The 12,336-nt window shown below is 34.4% G+C and overlaps 2 protein-coding genes across 6 annotated transcripts in view; one reads left to right on the top strand and one right to left on the bottom strand.

Annotated features, from left to right (window-relative positions):
- MPHOSPH10 (M-phase phosphoprotein 10) overlaps positions 1 to 12,336 on the top strand; it is a 1,076,704-nt gene that overhangs the window by 573,788 nt on the left and 490,580 nt on the right. The window lies entirely within an intron of this gene.
- LRRC49 (leucine rich repeat containing 49) overlaps positions 1 to 12,336 on the bottom strand; it is a 46,764-nt gene that overhangs the window by 11,713 nt on the left and 22,715 nt on the right. For all 5 annotated transcript variants that reach the window (XM_046899303.1, XM_004943763.5, XM_004943764.5 and 2 more), the window contains 4 exons: positions 7,708 to 7,791; positions 4,773 to 4,924; positions 2,831 to 3,068; positions 1,536 to 1,721 (listed from right to left, as the gene is read on the bottom strand). In XM_046899303.1, the coding sequence (XP_046755259.1) occupies positions 1,536 to 1,721; positions 2,831 to 3,068; positions 4,773 to 4,924; positions 7,708 to 7,791 (660 nt within the window). The remainder of the gene's footprint in view (positions 1 to 1,535; positions 1,722 to 2,830; positions 3,069 to 4,772; positions 4,925 to 7,707; positions 7,792 to 12,336) is intronic.

The raw sequence follows: 12,336 nt of genomic DNA, 5'->3' as shown, positions 1-12,336 counted from the left end.
ATGAACTGATCTGAACTGCCAAAAGTTTGTTGGCAGAGCTTCTAGACCCTTGGCTTTCCAAGGAAGTAATCTTTATGATCATTTCAATCTTACCTGTACAACGCAGTACAATGAAACTCACTCAGTGACTTCTTAACTTCTGGATCAAATTTAATTTCTGTCAAGATTTACATACTTCTGGCAAGCAACCCATTTTTAAATAAATTTCAGTAACTACAGTATTTATCAGATACTTTCACATAACTTCTCTTCTTCTATATTATGCAAACGTGTGAATGAAATGAAATTTCAGTCAAAATTCATGTGATCTTGCTATATTCCTGTTTAACATTCATAGACTATACAACATATCTGTGTATGGCATATACTGCAACAGCATAATGCAGGGAGAAACTTCCCACAGAAAAACAGCACAGGAAATTAGAAATGTAATTTATAATTACATTTCTTAATTAATTAAACACTGTTTTCACAGCGTTTACTTGTGATCACTTTCATTTCATTTAAAATGAAATAAATCTTCAGTGGTCTAAAAGCAAAGGACCTTGCTGAACAATCTGTTAACAGAAGCAAGGTCTGAAACAAAGCATACAGAAGGCAGTGAAAGAAACAAAGGGCACTGCAGCCAGAAAAAGATCTGCCAGAGAAAGAAGGGATTTTAATTAATTTATTTATGTTAAGAGAAGCATAAGGACAAGGTCAGTAGAGACACCAGCGCTAAATACACACTATAGTTCATAGAAACTCATGTTCTCCATCTTATGCCAATACATTCTTTGCTCCATTAATCACAAAAGGATTATAACAGTAATACCACATCAATGCAAGTCCATTACACAGCCTTCTTGCCAAGTGCAGTAGGTTAGGAAAACAGGCACCAACTCAGTAACTGTAGTGCATTTGTTATCTCGTATGCCATACCATTTGGCATAGAGCGTTTTGTCATGTTTAATAACTTCAAACCTTGACAGCCATTTTAATTAATTAGAGATTCCTATCACTGGGAAATTTTAAATAACATATCTCAAAGAAAAGAATTAGCTTCTTAAACAATAATGCTATTGTACATGCCAAACATTAATAAAAAAGTTTATTTGACAGACTCTTCAATCATAGAATCGTTAAGGTTGGGAAAGACCTCTAAGATGATCTAGTCCAACTACCCATCTACCATCAACATTGTCCACTTAACACACTTGAAGGAAAGTCAATTTGAGCTATATTATCTAATACTGGAATATATAGTAAATAATATACTGTAAGCTACAAGGCAGTCTGTCACACATTTCTGCACAAATATCCAGCGCTAAGAATTGCGATGCTTTTGAACATAACATAACATAGAGTCATGCCTAGAATCAAGAGTAGCAGATCTTTACCTTTTAAAAAACATATCCCAAAATTATAATAAAAAGTCTTGCTTTCAGGTATTTTCCTACCTCTCAGGTGCAGGTCTGGACTATCATTTGCAATTCTGAACATTTGCTAATTTATCATGTAAGATCACTAGTAAGAAAGAAGCAACAACATCTTACCTCAATTCCATTTATCTTCTGTAGATTAAAATGGTTCAATCTAAACAGAACATAGTATTTCCACAGAGTGAAGTTAACAACTGGATTTCCCTGTGGATCAACTGTTAATTGTTCCATGCGATGCAGCTGGGCTAATGCATTGAGTTGCTGCAGTGCCACAAGATTCGTCTCCTTAAACTTCAGGTGCTTAAAAATGAAAACAATAACAATAAACCTCTCACTTCATTTATAGTCTTTAGGGAGAAAAACATCAATGTATAAACTAATTGGTGTATATAAATTCTAAAATGTCAACATTACGTAAGTTCCTAAATAAATTAGAAACCACTTAGTAACATTCTCATTTTCATATTACAAAAAAACTGTGATACTGCTTGAGGAAGGTTTATTTCAATTCTACCAACAAAGGCAAGATTCACACATTAAAAAAATCAGTACAATATATTTTTAAACAGTACTGTAACAGACTAGCACTGAAGTCAGCTGTTTCTTTGAGCTCTGCCCTACATTAGTGCTCCCATGAGCACAGTAAGTGCAGCTACACAGCAGCACTACAGAAGGGCAGGAAAAATGGATGGTGAAGATTGCTGAGATTTTGCCATGCCGAACAAGTTTATCTCAATGAAACAATTAATTTCCCCACAAATTCATTTCTCAATGAAACCATTAAGTAGTATGATATCTACAACCGTAAAAAGCAGCAGCAAGCTAAGTAAGCATACAATCCAAGTGACAAGTTCATTTAAGTATGTCATCATTACTTTATTATTTGCTTAAAAACTACAGGTTTACATGTCCAAGAAAGTAATAAACTGATTTCTCATTATGTTGTTTCACTTCAACAGGAACTGAAGAATTCCAAGAGCTGTACTGACTAAACCAGCTACTCCCTTTGAATTTTACCTCTCTCTTCTATCCTACCAGACAGATGGTCTTAGAACTCACAATACAAATGAAGGTCTCCTGACACAATCAATCTGTAATATTGTAGAATAACAATACTGTGTTTCCACAGCAGTTTTGCAACTTAAAGATAATCAGGCAGGCTAAGTGAACTATAGGAAATAATTACTAGAATGAAAAGAAAATAACCATCTTGTTGAAGAATCTGAATTGAATTAAAATCTTGTTTTTCACAACTGCCAAAATGAAACGAACGTTAAAGGATGAAACCAATGTAATTCAAAAATACATCTATTTACATAAAACAATCCGTGGTGACTGCCAAACTAAAGTTCCATTACAGAATAAATATTCTCAAGCTGCTCACACAGCTGACATTGAGACATTCTTACCACAGAATTAGGAAATTTTATCTTCAGTTTTGTTAACACTTGAACAATTTCATCAAATTCTATGAACACAAAGGAGACTGTGACAATGGTTCCAGCTGTTTGAACACTCCAGTTCCGATCCAAGCACTCCAGTGCTCCAGAGCCATACAAGTAAAGAGTGTCTCCCTCCAGTTCCACCAGATGAGACTCAAGGACAGACAAGCCTTGTACTGCATTGTTCAATATTGTGTCAAGAGACCTGTGGGGGAAACAAAAATTCAGTAATATAAATTATTTCATAGTACTAAAATTGTTATAGTGAATGACTATCCTTTCATTTACCAAAAGCTAAGCTGAACTCAAATATGACTGCAATTCTCAGTATTCATCCACTTTTACCCAGCATGGGTCAGAAGTGTTACAAGATGGAAAATTCTCTTTCCATCAAGTAACATTACAAAAGTTCTGCTGCTTCGGCAGGAAGGCTCTGTTAGTTTTAGAGTTGGACAACATGAGAAAACATCACTTATATTTAATAACCTGCTTAAGAATTTTACTTTAGAATGCTAGATCAACATATTTTAGTTACCTGAAAGGAACTTCAACCAACATGCTTATCTGAGCTAAGACCCCTTCAGATTCTGTTCTCTGTATGAACTGTAGAAGATATGACAGGAATAAGTGCTGTAGGATCCATCCCATTAAAATCAGACAGTTATTAATACCAGCCAAGGATAAAGCTATTGACAGTGCTGAACTTAAAAGCAGTTCCACACTTAAAAACAGTATCACTACTCAGCTGAAACCCTTATGCCACAGTGTCTGATCAGGATTCATTATTCTCCTTAAAGAACAATAATGAGATTATTTCATCTCTAATTCTTAATTCATAAGGATTATTAAGCACATATTTTAAAATAGTGTGAGCTTCCAAATTTGTAATATCAATTTTAAAATTAAACAACAGATCCTGGTATTTTCAACACTCCACTTTACGTATCTTACTTCCCACATAATACATGCAGCTGAGCTGACCTGAAGCACACAAAGAATTCAAGATGAACACAACCCACAGGCTCAGAAAGTTGTGCAATAACTGTTACTGTTTTGTTCTTTATAACTGTGCTAGAATATTTAATGTTTTTTTTTTCCCCACTATTATGATCACTTAGCTGATGTTTTTTTGACAGTATCTATCAAAAGTCTAAGATCTCACTTTTGACTGGAAATAGTTACTTGAGAAGCCATTACTCATCCATGCTGACTTTCACTTGCTATTACTCATGCTGAAAACTTCATTATTATATAACACATTAATAGATCCATGTCATCTTTAACCTATCTGGAGTCAAAGTGCGAAGCAGGCAGCTACATGATAAAAGATGGCAATATTATTTAAGGCTTATTTATTCTAGGACATAGCCATGTCTTCACTGATTTGTTTAAACTAATCTAAATTAGCAATAAACATTACCACCACACTTCCATTTCTTTATCCAGTCCTGAAAAAGGTCCAAATATAAATCTCCAATTCAGACAACAAAATGTAATGTGAATTGCCTAAGAGTGTTATAACAACTGCAAGAAAACCCACACTGTTTATTTTGTTAAAACCTTGGGGTTTTCCAATATTTTTATTTTGAAATAAGTCCTTTAATTTCCCCAATGCTGGCCCCAGAATTCATATTTAACTCCTCTTTTAAGCATTAAGTTCTCCTTCATTTAGCAAAAAAATCACAAAAACTTAGCATAAGGTTCTTTAGCCAACTAGCAGCTGTTATATTACTTATTAAGTGTACATAACTTACAATCAACAGCCAATATGTTCAACAGTGAAGTAAAACATCTCTTCAGAATAAATTCGGATATACTACATTTGATAATAAAATACAACAAAATGATCTCTGAGTTGAGAATAAGAATGTAAGACAAGAATGGGAAGAAATATTCCTGAATATAATACCTGCTTTCTTCAGGAAATACATATGCAGCACTGCCATTGATCGGACAAGGCTGGTTATCTTTATCTTGACTTAAAGAAGCCACAAGATCTGTTCGATTCTGCTGTATCTCCCATTGGCGAGCAATATTACAAATTGTTAACCGCTTCTTTTCCTGAAACGAAAGTTGTAATAAATTATGACAGTGTAGTATCAACATACTTGTTGGATGCAAAACAAATAAGTTGCTTAATCAAAAAATTGTCAACATTTTACATTGAAGAAACAGAAGCACTGGTTTACAGGCAGACAGTAAATTCAAAGCATCACTCAAGCACTGTTTCGCATAACCACCAGGTGACAATGGTTTCACAAAGCCAGTGATAATAGAAACAAGTGACTTAAGATAAGCTGTAGAAAATAAAGTTTAAACAAGCTGATCTGTGTAACCATACAAGTCTTGCTTTGGTAGTCTGTAGTTTGCACTAACATTTGGATGAAACAGGGCAAATCAACACAAAGCACAACTTTTCATTGTAGTACCTTTTTTCAAATAGAAAAATGAACATTTACTTCATCTGCCCATGGAGAAAAGCAGAGTTAACCCAGTTTTACAGTTTGAAATTAACACTGTGATGTATTAACTTTAACCTATACTCTCTTCACACTTCAGTTTAATCTATAAAAGCAACACAAAACTGTTAATCTTAGGCTTTCATGTAATTCCTTCACATTGGCAAACTGCAGACATGACTGTAACAAAGTCCCCAAAGAACATTCCTCACAGTACTCCATGTTGGAGATGGGAAGTATAACACTTTACAAATGAACACTGTCTTTTGAAAAATTTCATGAGCTGTGACTATACAGCCTAGGTATTTCCTTAAAGTTAGTATGCAGACTGACAAATAGAGAGCACATAAACGATTCACAGTAGAACACTTTATAGCAACACGGAAATCTCTCATGCTGCAGGTGCTGACTCATTACAGTGACACAGATCTTGGTGTCTGCTATGTCTGATAGTGCAGAGATAAACCCACTGGACTTTCACTGCTGAAGAATGGGCTTTAGCAAGATAAAAAAAACTGTATGGAAAAAGGATAAAGAACTCCACTGTCAAGGCTGAGAAGTATCTGCAAGGAGCAGGGGGAGGCAGCACTGCCAACATCAACCTTTTCAGTGCTGCAGATACAGGAAAGCAGAAACTACTTGCTGTCAAATGAATGCCCACGATTTCCTTTCCACAGCATATAGATTACAAAGGTTTGTAGGAAAGTGACAACAGAATTCCAGAAAATCATTCTCTAAGTATTTTCTTCAAAAGTAACTCTCGTTAAAATCTTGTGCTTGGAGATTTTTTTTCCTCCTAGCAGGTTTATTCCATTCAATTCAAATAGAAGACAATACACAACAGAGAATCCAAGCTCACAAGAACCTGCTTTTACAAAGGAAGGAGATACAAATCACCTCACTGAATCAAGCAGAATATACTGCCATTTGACATTTATTCCACTTAGCTATCTAAAGATGAGCAAGAAGTCTCAATTAAGTGACAAAACCTTCAACTTAATGTTGAAATCTGAGTAGTAAGGGCATTATATTTAAGCATGCTTTTTCCTCTATGGGAAGTTTTCACTGGCAAAATGCATTGAGGAATCTGTGCCACCAATGCAAACAATCTCTCAACTACAAGAAAACATTACATCAGTGGTTAAGAACATGAACTACAAATAAACACAAACTTCCTTCCAATTAGCTTGTCAACAGCATAAAACGTTATGTATAATTATTATTGCCTAATTTCCTATTTCTTTCTCTTTCTGAGACCAGGCATCAAAACGTCAAACTGGAATAGATTTCAGATATGTCATTATTTCCCAGTATGAAGCTCTATTTAAAAAAAAAAATAAACAAAAACCAACAACAGCAAAACACCAACCAACCTTGTTGATCCTAACACGGCACTAGACAATTTTTTTCCATTCAGTTTATGCTTAAACATTTTCTAATCTGTTGATAACAATGTTTTTATTTTCAGAGTTATGTAAATTTGCTACACTTCTTACAGACTCATGCAAATCATGTAGCCTAATTCCCTTTCTAAGGGATGATTTTACCTAGACAAGTTCACACTATGGATACATGATTTCCCCCCCTCCCCATTTGCCAAAATAGAATAGCATTTTATATAACCATTACTAGACAATAAAGAAGGTTTTAAGGCACCTCTATTAATAGGAAATGATCTGGGAACAAATTAATGCAACAAAGGGAATGGTGATAGTCTTCTATCCTTGACCTTTAGTCTCCTGCTAGCAGTCAGTCATTTAGTCACCAGCCCGCACGAGTATTCTGCGGTGTGCCCTTGTCTCCCTGTTGGAGCTATTCCATCTCATGCAAACAAGCACTAACCAGCCATGTTGGTATGGTATGTAAGTGCTCCGCTGAAAAAGACAGCTGGAGCCTAGCTGCTGCTCAGCTAACTGCTTAGCTCCTTCTACAAAGAGGAACAACTTTAACAGGAAAGAACAAAGGAAAAACTGCTTCAGGAAACCCTGTATGGGATCAGAGCACTCATGACACGTGGGAGACCACATTCAAGGAACCTGAAATCACCAAAAAGTCCTTCACTCTTGGTTTTACTTCATTTCTGTATTTGGGAAAATGAAGTTCGCTATCTTTTTGGTGCTATCATAAAGCACCATGCTCACATATTCAATTGTTGGGTTTTTTTTGTTTGGTTGGTTTGGGTTTTGGTTGTTAGGTAACTGGGATAGCTGAATGAAGAACTTCAACTGTAGGGTAAACTGTTTAAGCTGTAAAAAGTTTTTAAGGATAGGGGTATGCTGGGATAATTAAGAACTAGATTAAAAATATTGGGTTAGAGAATATTGTAAATAGTTTATGGCAGACTTATCTCATTTTAGTTAGACTTAGAACAGCCACATTAAATACCTTAAGCAAGCTCTGTTTATGACTTTCACGCTTCCTTTCTTCTTCTTTCCTTGCTGCAACAGATGCCATGCGTCTTTCCTCTTCCTAGAAGACAAAAAAGGTAATAATTTTACAAAACTATGAATTAATTCATTTCTGAAACTTTTTAATATGATGAATAAGTTACATTATGTCAGCATTTATAATTGAAAATATGTATTTTAATAACGAAATATTTTAAAAGTAAAACAAAAAAAAGTTTTTACAAATAAATCAAGAAATACAAAAAATTATCTACTAGATGGAAATACTGAAGATGAATCTATTTACAAGATGAATCTATTTACGCCTGTATTTGTTCAGCTCTTTGAAAAAGCATTAAATATATGATCAGTAAAACAATAACAAACATTTTGAAATAGGACAGTATTTTTTGTGATTAGAATGTTTTATTTGGTAACGAAATACACAGGATGAGTACACGTATCTCAATTTATGCCAAAATAATAATTTTATCATTATATACTTCTTAGAAAGGTTAGTTATTCTTCTCAACTTCTGATGTTGAATGAGGAATATTTTCAAAATTAACTATATTATATGAACATTATTTCTTGTCGATACTATTGCCTGTTCATGTTCAAGAAGAAAGTCATTTCCTCCTGAAAAATGGAAATCATATAATTGAAGATATTAAAATCTCCAGGTCCAGGAGGTATTTAATTTAATACTGCAATACAACCATATTAGGTTGAATGTTCTCTGTTTACAGAAGTCTAAACATTCTCACAGCACAGTATTTTTAGAACATGTATTTTCCAAGTAACAAAAGAAATGTTCCCTATGAAGTAAAAAGTGTAGAGTTCTTCCAAGAAAAATATTTAGTAAGCATACTTAAATTTATTTTCATTTACTTCATATGCCATTTGGGTGTTTCTATTAGTGTATCTTCCAAGAACATAAAGTGTTTTGGTTTCCATCAAAATAGAGAGCTCCTGTCCTAGGCTCTTCATTTCCACCTTCCAGAAAGTTACAAGTGAAGAACATCAATAAACAGAGATGAACAGGAAGATACAGATATGACAAAGTTCTGATACAATTCGAATGTATTATGTTCACAGCACTATAAGAACCCCTAGGCACATGGATCAATGTTCTACTGGAAGACGAAATAGAAAAGGAACTTGACACTTGGCATTCTTAATACATGCTTAAGAAAATAATTTCCATTTATAATGACAATACATAAATAAATAAACTAGTAAGTTAGAAGTATACCTGATATGTGAACCTATCTGCATACTACCCTGTACTACACACCATACCTGTTGACATCAGTCTGTAAGGCCGCTGAACTTCAGAACTGTCCTATGACTTCAGCCTAACATACATACATCAACAAGAGGCCTACCTTAATTCAAATTAACGAAAGAAGTTTTGGGTAAAGTACACTTCTCTTATGCAGCCTTAGGCAACAACCTCCCTGGAACACAAATCAAATAGCCTATTTTTTTTATTTTATTTCTATTTATTTTACACTTTCACCCTAGAAGGCTTCTGGCTTTCTGAAGGTTAGGTTCTCTTGGCAGACTCATCTGCTCCTGGACTTTTCAGTTCTTCCTAAATAGGGGATTACCAAAAAGTTGGTGTCACAGAATTACAGCATAATTCGGGTAAGAATGAAGCTTAGGAGGTCACTGGACCTGCTTAAGGAAAGATCAACAATAAAGTAAAATAAGAAAAAAAGAAAGAAAATTAAAAAAAGAGCTTTACAGACCCCAGTACAACAGAATATCACATAACGAAGCCCAATACGTAAATGGAAAGGTTCTGAGGGAGGCAAAGAAAAGAAATAAATAAAAATCAAGAAATAAAAACCCTGTATGCCACAAAAATCAATGTGTAAATAATACAAAATAAAAATGTACTGTTCCTCAGTATATGATACAGAATGTTAAGAATGACAAGCATGATTCTTCTGGCAGCTATTTATCTTAAAGCGTACTCATCTTACATTTACTTAAAATTTGATAGTCTTAAAATAGCATAGATTAGTGACACCATTCAATTAAAAGGGAATTAAAAGTTGATTCTTAGCTTTCAAATTTCTTGATTTGATATTGCACTTCTGCTCTTTAACACTGTTAAAAGGGTTTTTTTCTCTCTCCCATCTCATTTTCTCTAACTTCTGATCTCATCTTCTGTAACAACTTCTGAACACATCAAACACATTAAGTAACTTAAAGTATGTTTAGAACTCTGAAATGAAGGTTGTTTTTTTTCCTCCAACATTTGCTTATATAAAATTGGTATGCAGTAAGAAGAGAAATGTAAACCAGTTTTCCCACCAAAGGAGGGCGAGCAGAAATTATCCACCCTATTTGGCAGGAAGCAGCTGGCCATTCATCATATGCTCAGCTTCAAATTACCTGAACTACTGTTACCTTTAGCACAGGAGAAGGTGAAAGCTGCACAACAAAGTGGCACTAATCCGCAAAAAAACGTGCCTTATGATTTCACCTCCTTTCAAAACAACTTCAGGTTAAGGCAAACATCCACCAACTCTCCTAATACAGTTCTTGAAGTTTCCACAAATGTTCCTTTCCACCCTATCTTCCACTCCAAAGCCTTCCCTTAATTCAGCATCAAATCCATATCTGCCAGCCATGAAGGTCTGCTGCCCACATTCAAGTCTGCCCAGTACATTCCCAAGTCTCACTGTTTGTACTGAGATGAACTAATGCAAACACTTTTCAAATTGGAGTCAGATTTTTTTCCTCTATCAAGAGTTAATCATAATTTGAGACATTTAAAAAGCACTACATCTTTTATATAGTTGTACAAAAGAAATGAGCTGAAAGAAATAAAACAAACAACAAATAACACAAAAAAAACCCCACAAACCAACCTCCCCAAACAACCAGTTCTTCCTCAGTATTTATAAAGGTAGAATGATGGAGAAAACATCTGAATAAAGTTCAAAGGCCAAATCTACTTTTTATACAAGTGGAGTCTATATACATTTCTTGATTAATCTTACAGAACACATGCAATCAATCTTGAAGAAAAAACACACTGAAGAACAAACAAAACTCAGCTATAAAACAAAGCCTTTAATAACCTTGCTACAATTCAGTTTCATTATCACCCACTCTTCCCTTTTAGCTCCAGATCTTTGGAAATTCTTTCCTTCTCCACTTCCCTTTGTTTCCCCTCATTATTCAGCTGCTTTCATCCATAACTTTGTGTCTTTTTGATAGTTGCCAGATGAACTAAAGCTATTTTAAATCCTATCTTCTGCATCTTCTCTTTTTGTGTGTTCAAAAGAAAATGTTAGGCTAACAATAATGAATCTTTAAATAGTTAAAAGAGCTGCTGACAGCTCTGTCATCCTCCAAAACTTGCCAAGTATCCTTTTGCACTCTTTCCTAAATTCTAATTCCAGACTGTCAGGACCCACTACTGATAGAAGATTTCCAGTACACCTTAGAAAAACTTAAATCCCAGCTGGGGGGTTCAGACAAGCATGCTGGGCATCTGTGGAAGAAGTCAAGGTTCCTACTGCAGTAGCCTGCCAGGAAAGAAATTGTCATCACACTAAGGAGCCTGCTAATCCTATGACCGTGGAAGAAACCAAATCTCTAAGCTCCATGTTGGGGGGATGTTTTTCTTGAAGGTGAAAGTGCCAGATCATTACAAACAGAGCTGGATTTTTTTTTTTTTTTTTTTTTAAACAGTGCTATTGCTGCCATTTATTAGTTCTCCACTTACTAAATGCCTACAGAGTCATCTTCACGCACCCACTCAGCAGAAGTCTTGCTTTCTGAAACCCATAAGTAATTAATGAGATTTTGAGGATGCAGATTTACGTTTTCAGCGTGAAGCTACAGCAGTGACAGAATGCCAAGAAGAATAAAACATATTAAAGCTATTACCCTGCAATGTAATTGCCTTGGAGCTTGGTCATGGCGATAGCTCCCCCTGCTGCCCATCAGCTCTACCTTAACAGTGACACGGACTCGGGCCAAACTTCTCATTACGGCAGCTGTCATTCAAGGGATAACTCACAGCAAGACCTGTGAAGGATCCTGAACAGAGTACGCATAGAATGCACGTATTCTTCACTGCTGCACTACTACTGTTCACACAAGTTCATTCCACTCAGACTTGCAAAATAGAAGACTATTTTGTGTTATTACATCTTCCACACAGCAAAAGATTCCCATTAAGTTGGTGTTTTAGATGCATAACACGAAGTGGACATGTTTCTTAAGCTGGGAATTATCTAATAGTGTAAACAACAAATAATGCTTATAGTTTTTAATATATATATATGTTTACTTTTATTAAAATGGCTTAATGGCTTAAAGGGCTTTACATATCTGAAATATATAAGTATAAATATATATATTATATAATATATATACTATATATATATTTTTATATCACATAACATAATATACTACATATAATATTATATATTTTGTATATATAATAATATATACTATATTATTATATATTGTATGTTATATATAATAATATAAATAAATATATAATATTATTATATATAATATATATAAAAATATATTTATATTATGTGTATATATATATATTTATATATTTCAGATATGTAAAGCCCTAACTTGTCAA

Source organism: Gallus gallus, chromosome 10, assembly GCF_016699485.2.
Source record: "Gallus gallus isolate bGalGal1 chromosome 10, bGalGal1.mat.broiler.GRCg7b, whole genome shotgun sequence".
Lineage (NCBI taxonomy): Eukaryota > Metazoa > Chordata > Aves > Galliformes > Phasianidae > Gallus > Gallus gallus.
Note: the sequence above shows the minus strand (reverse complement) of the source record. Positions and strands in the feature narration are given on the sequence as shown.